The sequence below is a fragment of the Mastigoproctus giganteus genome, chromosome 9, assembly GCF_048544385.1.
Source record: "Mastigoproctus giganteus isolate SK-2022 chromosome 9, ASM4854438v1, whole genome shotgun sequence".
NCBI lineage: Eukaryota > Metazoa > Arthropoda > Arachnida > Uropygi > Thelyphonidae > Mastigoproctus > Mastigoproctus giganteus.
In genome coordinates this window covers 10,296,187-10,320,598 of record NC_143583.1, presented here as the reverse complement: position 1 = coordinate 10,320,598, position 24,412 = coordinate 10,296,187, and the positions used below count along the sequence as shown (strand labels likewise).

The 24,412-nt window shown below is 37.7% G+C and overlaps 1 protein-coding gene across 1 annotated transcript in view; it reads right to left on the bottom strand.

Moving 5' to 3' along the window:
• Nucleotides 1–24,412, bottom strand: part of LOC150080047 (sperm-specific sodium:proton exchanger-like) — a 101,214-nt gene that overhangs the window by 51,040 nt on the left and 25,762 nt on the right. The window contains exons 3-4 of the mRNA XM_090381643.1: nucleotides 20,402–20,542; nucleotides 691–961 (exon numbers count right to left, since the gene is read on the bottom strand). Of these exons, the coding sequence (XP_090237769.1) occupies nucleotides 691–961; nucleotides 20,402–20,542 (412 nt within the window). The remainder of the gene's footprint in view (nucleotides 1–690; nucleotides 962–20,401; nucleotides 20,543–24,412) is intronic.

The following is a 24,412-nucleotide window of genomic DNA, read 5'->3' as shown; positions in this document are numbered from 1 at the left end:
TCAAATCCAATGTCAACAACTATCTTCTTTCGTCTTCTCAACCCAATCACGGTACTAAGTACTATAGGTTCTAATACTTCTCGTGTTTGGGGTTTATATAAAAAAACAAACAAAAACACTACTTTTCACGAAGTGGCCGAGTTAATTGGTTTCAGTCGAGGGTGTGGATTTTATCCTGGAAATTCAGGTTTTTCTGCCAGCCAATAGACAGACAGAATATACGCAATTTACAAGCAGACAATAATACATTGACGTCTCATAGCCTAATTTGTAGGCATACACCATTACCGTGTGGAAGGTAGCACCATTACTGATGACTAATAATATACTTCTCTTAGAACTGTTAAGTATTGTCACGTACTGTTATGTAGTTCAACATCAAGAACAATATCTGTAATGTAGTTCAACAACACCGCATTCAATATCCTCGTATTAAGACTTTGTTTTAATCAAACAAGCTTTTGTTCATCTTGTATATCTTCTAAACAGTATATGGAAATAAGCTGTATTTTACGCATGTTGTTTATCTGTAATACAATGTGACTACATTCAAATTTCACTGTCTATTACCTCTTCAAAGAGTATCCAGGAGGTACCATTCGAAGACTGACTGTCTATTGAAGATGTAAATTTCATGATACTAAACGGAATCGAAGATTTCATTTACTATAATGACTAATTTATACTTACTTGTGTACAGTTTCTTCAGCTTCAGGGCTAATTGAACTCTTCTGGGCACTTATGACAATTCCAAGTACAAGAACCGCTAAAACTCCAGAAATTTCGAGAGTTGCTTCTGCAACGCCAAATGTAAGGTAGGCGGCACAGAAAGTAATAGTTATTTCAATAATGGCGTCATTGTAAACGTGCTTCAGGCAGAAAATAGCCACATTTCCAACGATGAAGCCGAAAAGTGGACCTCCCAAAGTGATACGGCAGAACAACAGTAAAAGTGTGGTAACTGAAATAAACAAAAATATACTTAAAGGATGCTATTTGTTGAGAAAGTTAGTTTTAAAATCATTTAAAAATAATGCAATCAGCTCTCGCTAATATGCTAATAACTGCTTATTATCCTTATTATATACATATTTGGCAAGATTATTAATGAAGTATAAGTAAGCAAACACAATTCAGTTATTAACTAATGGGTAGTGGGGTGCTACGTGATTATTCATCATTTGAGAAAGGAATAATAATGCCACTAATATATCACGCGACATAATACCTATTTTTTATTATTATTAATATATAACGTGATATATTAGTGTCGCATTATTAATTTTTTCTCATAGAATTTTTTTTTTTATTTTTGCCATGATTAAAGCAAAGATAGCAACCAAATTAAGATCATATGGCACTTTGTTTGTTTGTAGTTGGGTTTTAAGTGAGGTGCCATATTGGGCTGTATATACGAGTATTATGTTTGTAAATTGCGTTTGTTCTGTGATCGATTTGCTGGACGAAAATTCAGTTTCCGGGAAGATAAAACCGTGTAATCCTCGCCTGAAACCAACTAATTCAGCCACGTTGTGGAAAAGGCCCATAAAATTTCTCATGTAATCGACAGGATTCGAACTCGGGTCGTTTCCACCGGGTGTGGGTGGATGGGAAAGCGATTCTACCAACTATGCTAACCGTACATAATTAAAACTGTGATGGGAACCGAGTAACCAAGGTTCTTAACGGAAGACTTTCATAAAACGTCGTCAGTTGGTTATTTCAAGAAAATAAAGTTGTGTGCGTCTTTATAGAAACCTTAACTCCCAGGATGCACAGCTAAAGCACATGTTGGAAATTTTATATGGGTTAGACGCCATATTGGCGAAAGGTTAGCTGGTAATTTCGTATTGAGAATCACATTTTGCGAATTCTGACGGAACCATTCAATAGCCAAAGCTTCATATAATAATAGTTTATTATTTTAATTTAATTTCATTACGGTTATTGCCGAATCTATTTGAGAGTCATGGTTTTGTGACTGTGCAAGTTGGCTAAGTTCTGTTGCAGAATAATTGGATTGTAGGCTGTTTATATGATAATCGGCTCAAGAATTTGCAGTTTTGGTTGATCCAAATTTTACAGTTGTGCTGCTTATACAGCATGCCTTTCCATCCTATTGATATTTGATAAGACGTATTGTTGTTTATATCCTGAATATTATATGTATGTTTATTTATAACTGTTAAATAATGAACCTAGTCTATTTTATGAAGAAAAAAAATTAAAACTATATCAGTACCAGTATGACAACGTAAAGATTCAACCAAATTCAACCTAAGTTGAATTTCGTTGAATTTAACGAAATAAAATGAACTTAACGAGGCGCCAAAAGGGTGCCAACAGAGATGATTCATGTTGATTCTCAAAGTTGTTACAAATTAAATGGTTGCAAATCTAATGCAAAGAACTCGCTTCACTTTATCCCAAAAGTGCTTGCTTGGGTTTTATTGGCGCATTAGCGACTAAGGCTATAATGCGCCCAAAAGTGCTAAATTCGATTGAGATCTGTTGACTGGAGCAGTCTCCGCAGTAGGCTGAATTCACTGTGATGTTTCTGATCCAGTTCTATACATTTCTCATCTTATGTATGATATGATGCATTATCCTGTTGGAAGGACGCCTGGTTGGAAACAATTTCCAGGTCATGTGCAGCATTGAAATGTTCCTATACTGTATAGAGGGCCAATATGCACCATTAAAACACTCCCAAACTATTACACCGTTATCAGCAGTATTGTTCACACCAGGCAGGATGGATCCATGGACCCATGCTGTATTCGTAATATTCTGGTCCTCCCTATGGCGTGCAACAGCAGTAATCGGAATTCGCCAGACTAGGCAATGTGTTTTCTTCCCTGTCCAGTGTTACTGTTACTGAGCAAACTGTAACCCTACCAAGTATCCAAACCTTACAGGCTGCAACACACTAATCGTGCCACGGTGCGACGAGTTATCTGTTCTGAAATGCCTATTTGGTTACCATTGTTGTGCTGGGTTAATTTGGCTGAACGTAGCTTTCTGTTATCCGCACAAGTCTTCCAGCTTCCGTTGGCCTCTAGCATTGGAGGTTTTCGGCCACAGGATCCCCATTGCTTGATATTCGATTATTTCACCAATCTCGATATATTCGAGACATAGTCGTACGTAAAACCCCAGAAATGCTTATATTGTATGAATATATTTGAACGTGGTATGGTAGTTGGCACGTCTGGCGCCACTACCATGCCACTTTCAAAGTCACTTAAATCTGCAGATTTTCACTTCTTGCGTTGCGTTGCGCACATCCAACATCCCTACTTATTTGGCCACCTACTTTATATCGCATGGTGGTACGAAAAGGCGATGCTGTTGCAGAAGGAGCGCTTCATTTCATGAAACGGATAGGTGTAGTGTACCTAATAAATTGGCTACTCAGTGTATAATATATTGATGCAGGAAATTAAAGGTAAACAGGCCTTCAGTCTTTTTTATTTATAACTTGGAATTTGCTGTAATTCCAATTTTAAAAATAAAAAGTTGAATGCTTTTCCTGTTCCTAAAAAAGTGAAAAGCCAGTCTCACTCTCTGAACAGAAAACATCGATCCTGAAGGGAGATTATTAAAGCAATTTCGGATGCATGAAATTTGATTGGCAGATATTGAACGCTATTTTCAGGAAAGTTTTTCAAGAACTCCGTGAAACCTTCAAGCAAGGAATTGGGCATACCATCATACGTATAAAATATGCATTAAAGAATTTAGAATGTCATGGAAGTGACATAAATTCAAAACTTAGTGGAGCAGTGCACTTTGTTTTTTAACTTCCTCCTTTGTAATATGATAAGATATAAAAAAAAAAACGTATGGGAGTTCGGAATGAACTTAATAAGTACCATATCACATGGCACCGTTTTTATCACACATTAGAAGGGCGTTAGCAAAAGAATGCTCTCATGGTCGCTTATTTCTTTACTATTCTCACACAAAAATCTAATATCTGGCGTTTTTTTCGGGTTAAGTTTCTGGTAATGTTCTATAGTCAAGATTAAAAAAAAATACAGAAGGCTTAAATCATCGAATTACACTGAGGGGAAAATAGTGAACTACAACAGTAGTATTTCTAATATCAAATGACATCACTATAAGAATGCATAATATATTGAATACCTCATTTCAATTTCTAGCATAACTGTAAATTGTCTTATTTTATGACAAAAACTTTGAAAATATATGACAATGTTCTATAAACGCATTTTATGATAAATGAACGTTTATATAAACGTATTTTATGAATATATGACAATGTTCTATAAACGTATAAAAATGAAAAATTTTCCTTGTTAAAAATCAAGGAAATATTTCAATTATTAACTAAATTGAATCATATTTGAATGCCCATACCGATAGTGGCAGATTCTCTCTCTAATGAGGTTGTTGTTATTTGGTTTTTAGAAGCATTAGCAACTAATGCCATATTGCTCCAGGATATGCGGTGGTCATTCCCTGACCTTTCCGCATCCTCCGTATTTGGTGGTGACGGGCTCGAACCCCGGTATAATCAAGAAGCGTGTGCTACCACTGCTGCTCCTTCCCACCTGGCTACGGAGGCGCCTCTAATGAGGTGGGAGCGGGAAAATATGGAACAAAAACAACTACGTACTTGCTAAAGTCACCAGAGTTGCATACAGCAACTCTGATGATTTCAGTTTCACGAATTTCACCTAATCCACATCAGGAGAAGAGGAAAAAAAAAAAAAAAAAAAACAGGTATACACTCTTAGGAGTGTATATGAACACTGCGTGGATCCTGAGTAGTGAGTGTTTTCGCGACTATATTAGATTGAAATTATTTATAAAATCAAATCAGAATTTTTCAAAAATTCAAAAAATGATAGGAAAGTAATTCAAAAAATAATCACAAAAATGATAGGAAAGTAATTCAAAAAATAATCACGAAAATGAATTAAAGTCATTATCGTTAGTTAATTTTTTGTATTATTTTATTCCATTTCATCAATTTCGGATCTTAACTACAGTTAATTACCGATTTTGCAAGCCAAACTCGGACAACAATGGCTGAGCTCGATCTCCATCTTGTTTCTTTGTAGACACAGTTTATAACTGAAAAATATTTCTTGACTGAATGTCTTTGCATGAGGTTGTTTTATGCATGGGTATAGCACTTCCATCATTTCTACTACCCAGGTAGTATGAATATATCGTTTATTCATATCTCATATTGTGAACACCTTCACAACGAGTTGCCTAGGTATTGCACTACTTCGAATAAGTAACACTTCTCTGGATAACTAAACACTTCTCTGGATTCTTCGAATAAACGATGCATTCATACTACCTGTAGTAGAAATGATGGAAGTGCCATACCCATGCATAAACAACCTCTTTCAGTTTATAATTGATTTCAGCAAGAAAACAGATTTTATGGATCCTCCGTCACAAACAATAAAAACGTTTATATACGTGCGTACTCTGGAAGTGGGCATCTTCCATACTCAAACACGTCCATCAGACCGGAAGAACGTGTAGCGTGACTCATCGCTCCGCAGAGCCGAATTCCATTGACCCCACTATCTGAGTTTGGTGTGGCATGCTAATTAATGTTGTGCGCTTGTTTTTGTTATCAAAGGCTTGTTGACTGCAGCTCTTCCATGAACATTCATAGTATGCTGCTTTTTAGGTGTCGTGGGAACACAGGTTTGCCTGTGACCGTTCGCTGCTTCAAATTCGACTCTCACGGTTCTGATAGCGAGTCACTCCTATCAGTAAGTATTTTAAGCCTGTCTGGCCATTTCCTGAGCTCAGTGTCACTTGACTTTTGCATTTCAATTTCATTAGCATGTTGCCGGTTTCGAACGTACACAGAACGCTGAATACAGTTAGGATTCTACGTACGTTCGGAAGGAATTCCTGATGACCTTCATAGGTCAAAATATTTGAACATTTCTTATTCACATCCTGTAATCAGATGAATATACTATGCTTTTTAACAGGATAGTATATTTCTGGATATTTCAATATCTCTTTGAATTTCCTCAGTGAAATAAAAATTAAAAAAAAAAAATAATAGTAAAGTTACTGTTCATGTGTTGGGCTTCGGAACTCAAGAGAGTGACAAGCACATCAAAAATAACAATCGCCGATCCATCGTTTAGAAGGGATTCGCCTTCCATGAGTGTTGTCAGTGATTCGGATGCCCCTGTGAAAAAAAAAAAAAAAAAAAGAGATAAATCTAAGTAATTTGAAATCATCAAAATTCACTGCAAGATTTGCCCACATTATAAATTGAATATCCCCTACCAAAATATTTATAATCAAAAGTCCCATTTACAGGCACTTATTTTGTCAAGACAAAAAACAAAAAAAAAAAAAAAAAAAAAACCACAAAGAAGAAAAGAATAGGATTAATTTTAAAATAAGATTAGGACTCTTGTAATTTCATTCTCTCTCTCTTTGCTGAAAAAATTGTATTGAAATTCAATAAGTATTAGCTGTGAAAAGGATATGTTCTTCAATTTCCGACTGCATAAGTTTCCCCTTGGATGGAAAAGTATTTAATATTAACGAATTTTTGTGTGAAGATTAAAATGAGGTTTGCTCATTCTAAATGATAATAGCATGAGACTGTTGTGAGAATTATCGTGTAACGGAAATGTATTTAGAGAACTTAATCAAGAAAAATCCAATACAACTACTGATAAAGAGTAATGGAAAGAACATGAGAGAAGACACGAAGAGTTACATAATTGAGGTTAATGAATATGTATACATCGGAATTAAAGATCAGTAGCGAAGGAATGCACGAGAATGACAAGGTAATAAATAATTATAAAGAAGGCGGCGTGGCTAAAGTGAACGCAGCATGGCCAGGGAAGTAATAGAATTCGGTATGACATAAGTAGTGAAAGGATACCTGCAGTAAGAATTATTAAGAAGCACGAAGATGTCTCATTAGCAATATCGGAAGAAATTCTATTTGTCGCCTCAGGAAATTGAAATTTGAATTTCACAAAGTGACGAATAATAAAATTCCATCTGTAAAGCTGCCCAAATACAACAAAATGGGAGTTGAGTATCCAACATTCATTCCACAATGCAGAATTACAGGCAGGTGTACTCTAATGGTGATTTCCACTTTTAAAGAAGTTTTGTTGAGCTGTATTCCAGAAAAATAGAAACAAGTGAACTGCAGCAAGATGCTCGATATTTTTAGTTCATTAATGGGGACTACTACTCGACAATTAAGCGGTTGTCTTCCTGCGCCGATTACATTGTAACGGATGGGTATGAACAATCCCATGATGGCTTTCCCGCTTGTGAGAAGATTCTTTTCCTCTTGCAGCGACATTGCTCTCTTTTCGACCTTGGAGCATAATGGATGAAGTGCTCTGCTCTGTTGGAGCGTGCTCCGTTCTCTATTGAATGCCATTCACGCCTGAACGAGAATGCAGACCATTGTACTGCTTGAATCCTTTTTCTCTCTGAGAGTTCACAGTATGTGCCCTTTGTGAAGACCTTTCAATCAATTAGATATAGGCCGTCTCGAGGAACAGAAATTTCCTGTGTGTATTGTGGTAAATCAAAGCAAATTGCCTAGAAATAAAACAGACTGCTTGAAAAGGAAAGCACTGAATAGCAGCACATGATAATCATTAATTTACTTCTTTACTTTCTGTTTTCCCTTCATTATTCTACTCTGCGCGTCTTCATTTCGGGCCTTTTGATCAATAGAGTTCGTTTAAAATGCTATAACGGCCCATATTTAGACACTAATCGTGAAGAATTTCTTAACAAGCTAAGAGTGCAGAAATATTTACAGTATTTCGCGATTTCAAAGGGAAATTATATCTTTCTACGATTTTCCCAATTCATTTATTCTGATAATTCTCATGGACATATAGAAGGATCGTCTCGGCTGCTCAGCTAAATAACAACATTGGCAGCTGGTGATGATTTCAATCGTTGCCGCCCGACATACCGATTGTTTTTTTTTTTTTTTTTTTTTTTTAAACAAAGTTAGGAGAACTTATCTCAGAAACTGTTTGCGCTAAAAAATGTTTTTCATTTAATCAAAACGGCCACTAAAAACATTAAAATTTTATTTAAATAAATGTACTTTGCAGTTATGCAAACAATATATGATAATGCTAATATTTTATTTCATATTCATGAATAAACAACACACACTTTATATATGTATATATACACTGAGTGATCACTGAATTATGACCACCTACCTAATACTCCGTTGGTCTTCCTTTGCCCTCAGTACAGCAACCATCCGACGTAGCATTGATTCAATAAGATGTCAGAAGTGTTCGGGAGGTATGACCAACCAAGCTGTGTAATGCGGCCAGCAATGCTGGTATGGAGGTGATTGGTGTATCCAGACGCCTGATATACCTTTCCATAGTGTCCCACAAGTGTTCTGTGGGATTGATAACGAGGGAAGTGCGGAGGCCAATCGATATGCTGGAAGTCAGAACTGTGTTCCTCAAACCGTTCCTGCACAAGTGCCACATGGCTCGGCGTATTGTCATCTTGGAAAACACCATCGTCATTGGGGAAAAAGTGAAACATAGAGGTGTGTACACAGTTAGCAAGCTGTTGATAACAGCGGAGACGAGTGATACGTTGTTCCACATGCACCTGGGGTTCAAGTTCCTGCTAGTCAAACATGCCCCACACCATACAACCACCTCCACCGGCCAACACTTTTGATACCATGCACGATGGATCAAGAGCCTCATGTTGTTGACGCCAAATCCGTACACGACCATCCACGATGTGGAGCAATAACGTGACTCATCCGACCAGCACACCTTCTTTCAGCCTTCTAACGTCCAACTTGCATGCTCCTTGCACCAAGCGAGTCTTTTACGCCGATGAACCTTGGTTAGGAGAGGATGTCGTAGGGGTCGTCTGATGGTATATCCCATACGTGCGACGCATGGTCATGGCAAATATATGAGAATGAAAATGTACATAAAATTGTATATAAATTATTGTATATGTTTCTTGAGATTGTACATAATATTTGAGTGTGAAAATAAATGGCAAAAAAAAAAGAAAAAAAATCTTTACAGTCAGAACGTGCGGGTTTGTTTGTCGGCGTTTGTGGGGTCTTCCTTGCATTATTTCCCATCTATGTGGTATTTGCATCACTGTTGTTTATAAAGTAATTTCTCATTGATTCGATTTTAGGTCCACTTCAGGGTTTAGTGCCTTGATCATCGGAGGCCATTGGGTTCCAAGCGTCTTCTGTGGGACGATTGCCTTCGAGGTTTGTTCATTTCCTTATTGTGTCAGTGGTTGGTTGCGGTTCGCTGCGATAAGAGCTCTCCGTCTTGTGAACAGGGCCAGTGCATAGTTGGAGAAAGCCTGATATTCCTCCCAGGTGTCCAAGATGTGGTGCTCCTGGCCGTATGGTAGATACTGTATTCTGGTGATGAATGCTCTTCGGAGGTCGTCATAGAGCTGGCAATCATGCATGAGGTACTGCCAGCTCTCCAGCCCCCGCAGGTGTAAGTGGGATCTTCCTGTATTCCGAGTAGGGACAGCTTTGCATTCAAAGCTCCATGTCCTGTCAGAAGGTACGTTACTTGTAGGCCCGGGGAGAACCAGGGTGGGGAGTTTGGTAAAACCAGGCCAATGTTGAGCAGAAACTTTCTGATCTCTCCTTTTTGCGAGGTGGCCCATCTATCCTGCCACACCTGCAGCAGATGAGCATGCGGCTTTTTCTTCTTCTAGTCTTGCTATTGGTGATGTCGGTGGTGAATCCCAAAAATGTCTGTGGGATACCCTTGTCCAGGTGGTGCATGAGGCCCATTGAATGATCTCTAAGTCCAGTGGAAGGCCACCAGAAAGGACTTGCAGGGCATGCGTGCTCACTGTGCTGCAAGCTCGAGTAATGGTCAGAAGGACTGATCGGTGAATCGAGTCAATGTTTCTTTTATTGACAACAGTTGTGGCTTTGTGATACCATGCGCCAGATGTATACGTGACTACTGTGGTGAAAATGGTTTCATAGAAAAGATGTAGCACCCGTCTGTCTAGGCCCGCCTCTGCGAGTGACTCTGGCAACCAATACGGTGTAACGTCTGACTTTTGTGCGCAAGTATTTCAGGTGGTCCTGAAATGATAGGTTCGGATCTAGGATCACGCCTACGTACTTTAGCTGCTTTGAGAATTTAATTGTTTTCTGGTCAATCTTGATTTGTGGAGGCCGCCTGAGGTTGAGGCACCCCTTGAGTAGGATGGAGTTGGTCTTTGCAGGGGATATTCTAAGTTGATTTTGCTTTGCCCATTCCTGCAGGGTGGCCAGAGCCTGGTTTTCCAATGACTCCAGATGTGCTCTTGAGTCCGCTGACACTGTTAGTATGAGGTCGTCAGAAAAGGCCTGTGATTTTACCTCGTCAAGGTCTATGGCTAGGAAGGAGTCCATTACTACATTCCACAGAAGTGGTCCAAGTATAGAACCCTGTGGACGGCCGCGAAATGTATTCCTGGAGAGGACCCCATAGGGAGCAACAATGCTGATGGATCTGTTTGTGAGGTAGCTCTTGATGACGCTGTACAGGTTGCCTGGGATCCTAGCAACCCGAAACCTCGCTAAGACGCTCGGCCACCAAAGTGAGTCGAACGACCCAGCAAAGTTCACGGCAATCACAAGGAAATACTTCTTGGTGCATCTTCTTACTTGTTCTTGTAGGTGCGTTAAGGCGTCTACGGCTGAGTTTGTTTACGTTTGTGCGTTAAGGCGTCTACGGCCTCCTAAAGCCAAATTGGTTGGGTGAGGCCAGGTCAGCCCTGTCATAATATTGCTATATTCGTCCATAGAGGAAGCGTTCGAGTAGTTTACTTGCAACTGTGTGAACCAATATATTTAAAAACAAATCATAATAATAAAACTAAATATAATAAATAATAACAAGAGAAAAGGAAATATACAACCTATGTATTTCCCTCCTCCCGTAGGTTACTATCTAGTTGACGTTTGAATTTCCCCAGACTGTCAGCCTCAACCGCCCATGTAGGTAACTTATTCCTGTAATTCATAACTCGTTGGCTAAAACAAACCTTCTTGCAATCTAGTCTAAACATTTCCCCCCATAACTTGAATTTATGGCCCCTAGTTCTACAATCATTTATAACCGTGAAAATTATGTACTCATTCATTTTACTTTTGCCTTTGAGCCTTAAACACCTCTAGTTTCCAAGCTCTGCAACCCACATATTCCAAGTCTTTCTCCATAAGGACGTCCTTTTGCCAATCTCACCAGGCGAGTTACCGGTTCTCTGGACCCTTTCAAGAAGCTCGATGTCCTTTTAACCCAGTATTCCAAGTGTGGTCTAACAACAGCCTCACATAATAGGATTATGACGTCCTAATCTCTACTAGCAAATGTTCGATAAATCATCGATAGGAAAAATGGGCCTTCCTTCAACCTGTCTACGATGCTCAGAGAACTTCATGTCTGACCGTATTGCTACTCCCAAGTCCCTTTTTTCCACTACTGACTTTATAACTCCGCCAAGTGTATAAGTTATTTTGGGGCTACTCTTCCCCAGGTGTAAGACTTTGCTGGATTAAAGCATAGCTACCACTTTTCTGACCATCCCTGAAGTCTATCTAGGTCACTCTGAAGCAGCTCTGCTTGGCAGTGATCATTAACTACTCTACCAATCTTTACATCATCTGAAAATTTAGACATCAAGCCCTCTATCCCTTCGTCGATGTCATTTAAGAAAATCAAAAACAACAGTGGGCCCAATACTGATCTTTGGGGAACCCTACTTCTTACACTAACCCAATCTACATTAACCATTTACGGGTTAATATATATTAAGTAAAAGCAGAAAGGGACAAAAAAATATCATATCAGGGCCGCCGAGAACGATGTCATCGACCCATGTTTATTATAATTTCCATATATTACGTGTGTAGTAAATAAATTTGATGAATTTGAGGTATTGCTCAAAACATCGAAGGCAGATATTGTTGGGATATCAGAGACGTGGTGTCACACAGATATAAGGGATGCAGAACTGCAATTTGGGGAGTACAACGTCTACAGAAAGGACAGACAGGATAGGAAGGGGGGAGGGGTTATGCTATTAGTTAAGAAACACATAAAAACCAAGGAAGTGAAGCCAGTCGACATCGCTGGACAGTGCAGTGTGGAGTCAGTTTGGTGTGACATAAACATTGGGAGATCAAAATTGAGAGTAGGAGTATGCTATAGGCCTAATGACTCTGATGAGTATAATAAGGAACTGTACAGGGAAATAGAGTGGGCCAGTAAATCAGAGTGTCTTATAATGGGAGATTTTAATTTCCCAGATATTGACTGGAATTTGGGGGCTGGTTACTCACACACTAGCAGGGCTTTTGTGGATTTATTGGATGATTGTTTTCTACATCAGCATGTTCGGGAGGCAACTAGAGGGAGTAATACTCTTGATTTGATTATCAGCAGTGATTCTTCATGCATTAAGAATCTGCAGATAAATGAACCACTAGGTGGCAGTGATCACAGTGTGCTGAAGTGGGATTTACTCAAAGAGGTAACTACCATTAGGGGTAAAGGAAGGGTTATTGCTTCCGTAAAGGCGACTACGATGGACTGAGACAGTATTTAAATTCTATACAGTGGGACCAACTGATGATGTTGCCAACAGCAAATTCAAAATGGGAAGCATTCAAAGAACTTATCTTGGAAGCTACTAGGCTTTACATACCAACTAAGAAATATTGTTCAAGGTTTAGGCCAAAATGGATGTCAGATGAACTAATGAGGCATATGGCAGAGAAGAAAAATGCATGGGATACATACAAATTAACACATGACACAGAAGCCTATGAGAGATACAAGTTGATATGCAACCAAGTTGCAAAGGAGGTTAGGCAGGCGAAGGCAGATTACGAGAAATCCTTGGCAAGGGATGCAAAGAAAAACAGCAAAGAGTTCTTTACTTAATGCTAATCTCTTGTCGATTTGCCTGTTATGCTGGAAGAAAAACCCGAGTTTCTGGGAGAAAAAAAAACTTCACCTCAGACCGACTAACTCCGCTACGGAGTGAAAAAAGCCCGAAAGTTCCTCACGTCACTGACAGGATTCGAACCCGGGCCTTTTCCACTGGATGTGGGAAGGGCGGTGATTATAACCACCGTGCTACAAGGCGGTGATTATAACCACTGTGCTACAAGGTACATAGTGTATATTGTCAAGCGGCATCGGGATTTCCCCCAACTTTTCAAAATTTAATTTCAGTTTTAAATATTTTTGCATGAACATGAATGAAAGCAAGTTGTATTTTTTCCCGAGAGACTGAAACTTTAAATTTTAGTATTTGTTAGATTTTGGCAATGAGAGAAAATGGCGTTTAGTTTTGGAAATCTTTCACCGATATTCGGCATTTGGATGTGAACTGAATGTGTGGAGAGTTCTTTCTTAACTGAGTTTATTACATTTGTGAAAGAAATCATTTTGTGAAAAAGCGAAACAAATCTAATTTAAATATACGTGGGTTATGCTTAAAAATTGAGGCAAAATAAATAAAGAATCAAAGTAAATATGAGAAATTCATCTGAAATTATTGTAATAAGAAAAATAATAATCTTTTTAGCTATTATTGTTCAGATAAGACCCCATAGAGGTTACACCGTGTTTATCGTAACTAAAAGTTTATTACAGGAGTAAAATAGATAATGCTATTTTACATTGCCAATAAAAAGTTTTTTTTTTTAATCTTGTACTTCGCCCTCTTGTTCATGGTTCAACGCGCCTATTTCTTTTAATTTCTATTTTTTTTTATTATTATTATTATTTTGTAATGAAAGATGAATAAGCCATTTACTATTCGAAAAACGAAAAAGGATTTGCCATGCAGAAAGTTCCTGATATATGCTTAAAGTTTCATTCATTTAAAAAACCTATGAAAGTTTTCATAGGTTTTCCAGATTTCCAGGTTCGCTCAAGATTTCATATCAAGTTCCCTAACACATTTAATCAATTTAAAACACTATTTTGCAGTCGCATCATTGTGGAGTTTTGGCCATTGAATTTTCAAAAGTGATACGAATTATTTTCTACGTTAAACAGCAGTTAATAAGAAGTTACCAGAAACAAATGCTAAGGATTTTTTTATGAAAACACCAAATATGAAAGGTATTAGACCCATAGTGTTTAGTACAATGTGTGGATTGAAGGTTAAGATGAAAAAATATACTTTTTGACATTAGACTTGAATTTCTGTAGCTTGTAATTTTCAAGAAATACGTATTAGCATTAGCACTATTTGAGGTATAAGATGGAAGAAAGCAAGCTTATATAGTATCAGCCACAAAAAAAACCCTTCACATTTCACCCATCCGGTCACTCCAAATGTTTGTCTAGTTCAGCCTTAAATTTATTTAAGCTGTCACCTTCCACAACAACAGTTGGAAGTTTGTTCCAGCAATCAACTACCCGCTAGCTAAAGGGAAACTTCCGCACATCCATCCTACAAGTCTTTCCTCTATTTGAATCTATGCCCCCTCAGGTTCTTAATCTCAGCAAGTGGAAGTATCCCATCAGAATTGAGCCTGCTCAATCCATTCAAGGCCTTATAATGAAGGAATTTGTTTTGTAGAGACGGGATACACTTAAACAAAGGTGGTGCAAAAGTTTTTGCCAGTATTATTGAGGATACCTTAAAGGTTCAGGGAAACTGCTAGTTAGGGGGGATGTGGGTAATACTAACACGCGTTTATCTGATAATATTGGTCAATGTAGGGAAACAGAAATCCAAAGAAGAAAACATTAGTCAAGAAACACTTGTCATGATGAACCAAAGACGACAAATGAAGAGCAAGAAAAACACTGACAGGGAGAAAATTGAGTATACTGAGTTATGCAAAGCCATTAGAAAGAGACTCAGAGAGGACATAAGAAGATTTAACACAAGAAAAGTAGAACAAGCATTAAGGAAAAACAAAGGATTTAGCAGCCATGAGCAGTAATACAGAAAGACAAATGATACTGAAACTGAAGAATAGCGATGGTGTACTTATAAACAGCAGAGAAGGCATAATTCAAATAGCAGAAGACTACTATAGAGAATTATACAAGGAGCGAGGGAATGATACCAGCAGTGGGGAAGATGGATTGCAAAGTAGCAACACATACGACATACCCGATATTCTTCCTGATGAGGTAGAACATGCATTGAAGAAAATGAAGAATCAGAAAGCCCCGGGGGAAGATGAAGTTACTGTAGAGTTGTTAAAATTGGGAGGAAGAGACATAACACAAAAACTGGCAAGGCTCTTCACAAAGTGCATTAGAAAAGGTGTGATGCCTAAGCAGTGGAATAATGCAATCATAGTTTTGCTGCATAAGAAAGGAGATAAATCAGAAATTGGAAATTATAGACCAATTAGCTTGTTATCCCATATCTACAAATTGTTCACAAGGGTCATTACTAACAGATTAGAAAGAATACTTGATGAGAATCAACCGAAAGAGCAAGCTGGCTTTAGGACAGGATTCTCAACTATGGACCACCTTCACGTAATATCACAGCTAATGGAGAAAGCAAATGAATATGAAACACCATTATGCCTGGCATTTGTGGATTATGAAAAGGCATTTGACTCCATACAGCATAAGGCAATGTTTCGGGCACTGGAAAGTGCAAGGCATAGATACTCCATATATTATGATTTTGAAGAAAATATATGAGAGTGCTACATCCTTTATTAGACTAGACAAAGACAGTAGCAAATTTAAAATCGAGAAAGGAGTTCGACAAGGAGACACAATATCTCCGAAGCTGTTTACTGCTGCCCTTGAGGAAGCTTTCAGAAGATTAGACTGGTCGCAGAAAGGAGTCAATGTGAACGGAGAGTACCTAAACCATTTACGATTTGCAGTTGACATTGTGGTCATAAGCCACGATCCCAAAGAATTAGAGGAAAATCTTAATCAGTTATGCACAGTTAGTAAGGATTTTGGACTAAAGATGAATATGGCTAAAACAAAAGTAATGATGAACAAGTATGCCACGGAAAGGGAAATAATGATTGAAGGAGCAGTAATTGAAAAGGTGGAGTCATATACTTATCTGGGACAAGTTATCAGCTGTAATAATGATAAATGGCTGGAAGTCAAGAGAAGAATAAAATTTGGATGGATAGCATTCAGGAAATATAGTCACATACTGAAGAGCAATATCCCAGTTTGTCTGAAACGTAAAATAATGAATCAATGTATACTCCCCACCATGACTTATGGAAGTGAAACTTGGGCACTCACCAAAAGAATGGAAGAGAAGCTAAGAACTACACAGCGAAGAATGGAACGAATTATATTGGGAATCAGACTGTTAGATAAGAAGAGAAACACATGGATTAGGCAGCAAACTCAAGTAAAGGACATTCTTATCAAAACTAAAGAACTAAAATGGTCTTGGGCAGGACACATAGCTCGAAGACATGATGACAGATGGACTAAGAAAATAACAGAATGGTACCCAAGAGGAGCTAGAAGAAAACCTGGAAGACAAAGGCGGAGATGGATAGATGAAATTCATGAGTTTTCGAGTAGTAAATGGATGGCCAGTGCTCAAAACAGAAGGAACTGGAAAGTTGCTGGAGAGGCCTTCATCCTGCAGTGGATTGAAAATGGCTGATGATGATGATTGGTCAATGTAACTCTTGCACATACCTTAAGAGTTCTTATATGTTACCCCAACTGGACGTATTATCTAGATGTTCTGGGGACAAAGACATTTCACGTGAGCGGGTAGTTAATATCAGGGAAGAGAGCCTAAAAAACTTCAAGGGTTGTGTTAGGGTTGTTAATATACAAGAACAGTAAATCTTAATTGTTTATACAGTAACGTTAGTAGTGTCGTCAATAAAATGAGCGAATTCGAACTGCTGGTTAAAACAAGTAACGCGGACATAATAGGGCTTACAGAGACGTGATGCCACCCAGAAACTGGGGATGATGATGAGTTTCAGTACAGCTTGTATAATGTATTTAGGAAGGATAGGGTAGATAGAAGGGGTGGTGGGGTTATGCTTCTTATCAGAAGTAGCCTGAGTGCGACGATAGCTTTCCCGGATTCAGACATTTCACATGCTAGTATAGAGTCTATATGGTGTGAGATAGTTGGAAACAAAGGTATAATGCGAGTAGGAGTAATCTACAGACCAGGTGATTGTGAAGATTATGACAAAAGCCTCTACATGCAAATGGAATGGGCAAGTAAGCGTCAATGCCTTATTATGGGTGATTTCAATCTGCCTCTAATTGATTGGAGTAAATGGGAAGGAAACTCGACATGGGGAGCAAAATTTTTAAATCAACTAGATGACTGTTATTTATATCAACATGTCAGGGAAAGTACTAGAGAAAAGAATATCCTAGGCGTCATCATCACCCATGAATCAGATGACATAACAGGGCTGACAGTAGAGGAACCAGTAGCAGGAAGTGATCACGGAGTTCTACGGTGGATGATGACGAGAGAGGTAGCAGAAGTAAAAGGCAAAGGAATGGGTTTTAATTTCAGAAAACGAAATTACGATGCCTTAAGGTACTACATGGCCTCTATTAACTGGGTAGATATTGCGCAGAGAATGAATACATTTCAACTGTGGTATGCTTTTAAAACATTAATCACAGATGCCTTGAATGCGTATATACCATTAAAAAAATACTCCACGAAGAGGGTTTCAAGTTGGATGAATACTGAAGTTGCCGCATTAATTACTTGAGCAGAAAAAGGTGTCATGGAAAGGTTACAGAGGAATAAAAAGTACTGAAGCCTATAACAGCTACAAGGTGATGTGTAATAGAGCCACAGAAAAGGTTCGACAGGCAAAGGCACTTTATGAGAAATCACTAGCAAACAGAGCAAAGAGGGGGGATAAAGAATTCTTCACATATATAAATGCCAAGAAGAGCAGGACAAACCAGATCGGACCTTTACGTAAGGGAAAGGGGATAGTATTAAATACACCAGCTGCCGTTGCAGATAAACTCAACAGTTATTTTGCATCGATATTTACAAATGAAAAACCTTTTGTGGCAATGGGAAATTGTGGGAGCGAAGTTAAAAAATATGTAATTAATGATATTGAAATTTCGCAAGATTATTTAATGAAAAAACTTTCGAGCCTACAGACCAGTAAGGCTCCTGGAGTTGATGGAATATACCCTATAATCTTAAGAGAGGCGGCAAGCGAGTGCATTGAACCATTGAGGCTAATTATGCGAGCATCACTAGACTCTGGGGAGACTCCCTTGGATTGGAAAAGTGCAAATGTATCTCCCATACATAAGGGTGGCTCTAAAAGTGAAGTTGGAAATTATCGACCTGTCAGTCTGACTTCAGTAGTAGGGAAAATCATGGAGGCAATGATCAAGGGTGGAATTCAGGATCATTTGGATCGAACTGAAATTCTCAAGATACTCAGCATGGTTTTGTAAAGGGAAAATCATGTTTAACAAATTTGGTTCGCTATTTCGTAAGGGTCACTTACGAGCTGGATTTAAGGAATAATTTCGACATTGTTTATTTACATTTCAGCAAAGCTTTTGACTCAGTTCCACATGAGCGGTTGCTTTATAAGCTGGAACAGGTTGGAATCACTGGGAAAATCCTTAGATGGATAGAAGGATGGCTTCAGGTCAGGAGGCAGAGGGTTGTGATAAACGCTATTCATCAGATTGGGTTGATGTAAGAAGTGGGATTCCCCAAGGATCAGTATTAGGACCACTGTTGTTTTTAATTTTCATAAACGACATTGATGAAGGGATAGAGGGCGTGATGTCTAAATTTGCAGATGATGTTAAAATTGGTAGAGTAGTTAATGATCACTGTCAAGCTGAGCTTCTTCAGAGAGACCTAGATAGACTTCAGGAATGATCAGAAAAATGGCAGCTGTGCTTTAATCCAACAAAGTGTAAGGTAGCACTTTGTTGGAAAACAGTAATCCCAAAAAAGCTTATTCACTTGGTGGAGTTCAACTAAACCCAGTACTGGAGGAAAGGGACTTGGGTGTTTCGATACGGTCAGACATGAAATTCTCTGGGCATTGTAAACAGGTTGCAAGGAAGGCCCATGGTGTCCTATCGATGATCTATCGAACTTTTGCAAGTAGAGATAGGGACATGATAATCCCATTATATAAGGTTTATGTTAGACCACACTTGGAATACTGTGTTCAAGTATGGAGACCGCACCTAAAGAAAGACATCGAGCTTCTTGAAAGGGTGCAAATACGGGTAACTCGCCTGGTGAGATCGGCAAAAGGGCGTCTTTATGAAGAAAGACTTCGAATATTGGGTTGCAGAGTTTGGAAACTAGACACCTTAGAGGAGATTTGATTGAGGTGTTTAAGGCTCTGACAAGCATCAGTAAAATGAATGAGGACAAAATTTTCAAGATTATAAATGATGCTAGAACTAGGGGCCATAAATTCAAGTTACGGGGGGGAAATGTTTAGATTGGACTGCAGGAAGTTTTATTTTAGCCAGCGAGTTATAAATTACTGGAATATGTTGGCTTCATGGGTGGTAGAGGCCGACAGTTTGGGGAAATTCAAAGGTCATCTGGATAGTACTTTCGGGTAAGGGAAGCGCATAGGATGATAGGTTTAATTTCCTTTTTATTTATTTTTTATTTTATGTTTTTAATTTATTAATTATTATTATTTAGTTATTTTATTTATTTAGTTATTTTATTTATTTATTTATTTATTTATTTATTTTTTGTGTTTATCATTGTTTTGTTCGGATTGTTTTTTTTTTTTTTTTTTTTTTTTTTGGCTGGTGCAGCATAAGCCATAGGCTTTCTTGCACCATACGGCCGTTACTAATACTAATGTTACTCCATAACCTTGTAAAGTCCCTGGCCTCCTGGCTGTGGCGAGCACATATTGCATCTTTGCTGAATAAGGACCATATATGTGATGTGGTTTGCCATGTACGCAATACAGTACAATAAAGATTTCTTCTTCTAATAATAAAAAAGTCGGCAATCCATAAAATGAAAACATTTTTAGATCTTTATGCTAAAAACCATGAAAAGCTTTCAAATGTCAAGCGCAACTTCTTGAATTTTCACAAAACCATTGAATATGTTCCTAAGTAACATAAGATTTAAGTTTAAAATGTAAATTATAAATTCATGAAGAAATATTGTTTGAAATTTGTTTATATTGTACCAAAGAATGTCGCGTTAACACGTTTTCAGAGAGAGAAGAAATTTAATGAAATAATATAAAATAAGCATTAATATAAATGATAACTTCCAAGTAAAATGCAATTTAAATCAAAGTTTCAGTAAAGCTTTCAAAGCGAAATACATTAGTTGTTTTAGATTACCTCTGTATTCAAATCCTTACCAAGGTCTTTTAGTAGGGCCACAACGGCAACTGGATCTGTAGCGCTGAGAATAACACCAAATATCAAGGCAGTCAACCAGTCCCATTTGTACACCGTAAACAGATTCACTGCGAATACTGCTGTCAGCACAGCTGTCAAAACTATAGAAGAACAAGAACTAAACATACATTATGCATACAAAAATAGAAATTTTAAACGAAAGTAAAAGCAACATTAGGTATCCCAAAAAATAAAATATCAAAGCCGGCATCTTGGAGATTCTTTGAAGCGGTTTTATTTATAAAATAGGCATATTTAAATAAGATTCTAGATTTTTGATTCGAATATTTTTTAAAATTTAAACAAAAAGCTTTTATGAAACAACACATTGCAGATTTCTAGCATCTTTCTGTAAAATATTTAAATTCTGCAACAGCTTACAGTATTAATAATTTGAGGACTTTCATGAATAATAAGCGTACAAGTTCAGCTTCGCTCGTTATTTATCTTTTTAAGATGCATTTAATGTTACGTTCAGCAAGCAGTGCATTGTCTTTCTCAACATGATTTCAGCGCGCTACTTAAATTTGTTACTCAAGCTGAAAGTTTGAATAAACACTTACCCAGGCCTATCAAAGCTAACAAAAGGCATTGCAGTATCGATCGCATGAACATATGAGAATCCATAGCAAATGCAGACTCAAATATTAAAGTAGGTAAAAATATATGCATTATGGCCATTGGACTTAACCTGGTCAGTTTGGTGAACGCTTGAAGATATCTATAATTCGCGGAGACGAGACCAAATAGGATACCCACGATGAACAAAACTACGGTATAGGGAAGGTTGACGATCTTCGAAAAATTTCTCACAAGCGCTGCAAATAAATACAATATATTAGCCATACAATCCTCAGAAATAAAAGTACAAACTTATAAAATATGTGGTAGATCATTTTCATTTATTATTATTTATTGCATTACTAGTATGTGCTGGCCGAATTTACAATGAGAAATTGTTTTACATACCAAACATTTTCGAAGCATTGCCTGATTACAAGAATTTATATTACTGCAGTTATTTTATTGATCAATAGGTGTTCAAATAAATAAGCATAATGGATTCAAAAAAGTAGTCCAAATTTGATGTTACATATTCTGTTCTTTACAGTCGCGCAGACAAATTTTAAATGGATTAAAAAAAATAATAATAAATAACTATACACTGTAAAAACGAAATACTTGCTTATTCTATACTGTATAACACCATAAATATGTGAGGAAGACGCAGCCACCTCTTTCTTTAATAACACTAGTTTACAAATTTAAGTTTGTTCACTGGGGTTTGAATTTCAACAGGTCTTACTGCCGAATATGTTGCTGTGATTTCAAATATGACTTAGATTTTTTTCTATCACATCCAGATACATCACAATTTAAGAAATAAAAAAGTATTGTTTTTTACGAAAGTATATCTCTGTATTGTATTTAGTAATGACTAATTGATAGGATTACATTTTCATATATCAAAAAATACGTAAATACTAACAAGTATTAATCAAAATTCTGAAACTTTCATTAATCACACCTTCGTATCTTTGTTTGAAAAGAACATTTAATCGTTTTTCTTTTATGTACAGTGCCAGGTTTCTTTTTAAACACAAGCAGTAGTCGGCCATCATGCTTGTATTCCACCTTCCCTGGTACCTCTGCTCCATTTCCTTCATGTCCTGATGGAATCTCTCCCCATGTTCTTCGCTTATCTGTGCAAGATTTTCGGGGGAAAAATCAAGATGGGCATGCAAAAAGTGAATTTTGATGCTCATATTGCAACCTAAATTGCGAAGCTTTTTGAGCATACTTTGAACAATTTTCTCATAATCCTGTGATTTATGATTTCCTAGAAAGTTTTCTTTATACTTTTAAAAGCAATCCAGGCTTCCGTTTCAACCTCAGTCATAGTAGTTTCAAACTGATCGCCTAAAACCAATTTTTTAATTTGGGAACCAATGAAGATACCTTCCTTAAGTTTTGCGTCAGATAAACCGGGAAATTTACTGCAAAGGTACTTAAAGCAGTTGTCATCCTTATTCAATGCTTTAACAAATTGCTTCATTATGCCTAACTTGATATGCAGTGGGGGTAAAAGTATTTTATCTGGCTTCACCAAACTTTCGTGCACAATATTTTTTGACCCCGGTGTAAGATTGTGGCTCCGAGGTCATTGCTTCTTTGTCCAATGCAGCGCTTTAGCTCTGCTGTCCCATTCACAAATAAAGCGTGACATTTTAGTGTACCCACCCTGTTGCCCCAACAAAAAACATAACACTTTTACGTCTCCACATAGTTGCCATTCGTGATCTTGATATTTAATTTTCTCCAGAAGCAACTTTAGATTGTCATAAGTTTCTTATAAGTAGACTGAATGAGCAACTGGCACAGATGTGTACTTATCTCCATTATACAAGAGAACACCTTTTAAACTAGTCTTAGAAGAGTCTATAAATAGTCTCCACTCACTAGGAACATATGATGGAGCTCCTAAGGCACTTATTAAACCAGCGATATCACTGCAATATATGAGAGGACCTTCTTGTGAAAAATACTGTATAAACTCCCTTTCACGATTTCTGTACCAGGAAAATGATGTACCTGAAGTTCTTCGTTTGAAGTCTGTATCCCAGAATTTCAGCAGCATAATTTGGAAGACCTAAGTCCCTTACAAATCGTTCAGTTCGACTTGCGTGAATTGCCTTGGCTTTAAAATATTTTCTGGTTGTTAACATTCCCCACTAATCTCTTTAGCTTCTGCTTCGGTGGAAGAAGATGTGGACTCCAAAGTTTCTGGTGGAGGTTTTACATGCAGATCAGGTCCATGCGGAACCAGTCTTATGGCTGACGGTAGATCTGGATATTTGATGTCCTTTTTATTTTTTGAAATGTAACCTTTAACGTCACATACACAAAAGTAACATTCGGCATGGCTTACTGGCTCGCGCCACACCATAGGAATAGCAAATGGCAAGCACACCTTTTTTCCTTGACTCCATTTTCTAAGATGTTCGACACATGTATGGCATACTTTATGCGGTGTCCACGATTTATCCTGATCGCCTAGTTTTATGTAAAAGTATGCATAATACGATTTTTTTTACAAAATCGGTAATATTTCACCTCTGCTTTACAGGAACAAAACAACCACATATGTTTCAAAATATGTCGGGACTGTTTATACTCTTTCTGGTTGTCATACTAAAAGAAAACTAACACACAATGAGAGCTCACGACGGTTTTTACAGGAGTACTGTGACCGCATAAGGGATGTGCCACTTATATAGGCTCTGTGGTTCAGCGGACTGTACACGCAAGTGAGTGCATGCTCAGACAAGTTTAACCCGTAACTACACACAGGAGTCTCCCAGACTCCACTCGGAAATTAAAATTCTGGGATTTATCACAGATGGGCCGGAATAGCGGAGTGGGGGTGCCGTCTACCTTCCTGGGTCAAGTTCGCCTACCCTACAGTGTGTGTAGTTACGGGTTAAACATACATGCACAATCTGTTGTATTTGAGGCAAATATTTGATACTGATTACGAATATAGGGTTACAAAACTTGTAAACCATTGCAGAAACTATAGTTATGTACACATTTGCGTATACTACCTAGGTAACATTTTGTTAATGAATTGTGAAAAATCTTTACGTGACAAAAACAAACGGAGTTCGGTTTAGTAATCAGTAAACATGCATAAATAACTGCTACATACTTTTTCTCAAACCCCAGATACACTGTAAACCAGTGTAATCTTCTTTCAAATATAAATAAGTGAAATCAAACCGTACGTCCTAAGGTTAAGCAAGGTCCTTTGTACATTTGCTGAATACATCGATGAGCCAAAACATTATGACCACCTACCTAATATGATGTTGGTCCTCCAAGTGCAGCCAAAACAGCTCGTACCCGGCGAGGCATGGACGCTACAAGATTTCTAAATGTGTCTTGTGGTATCTGGTACCAACACGTAACGA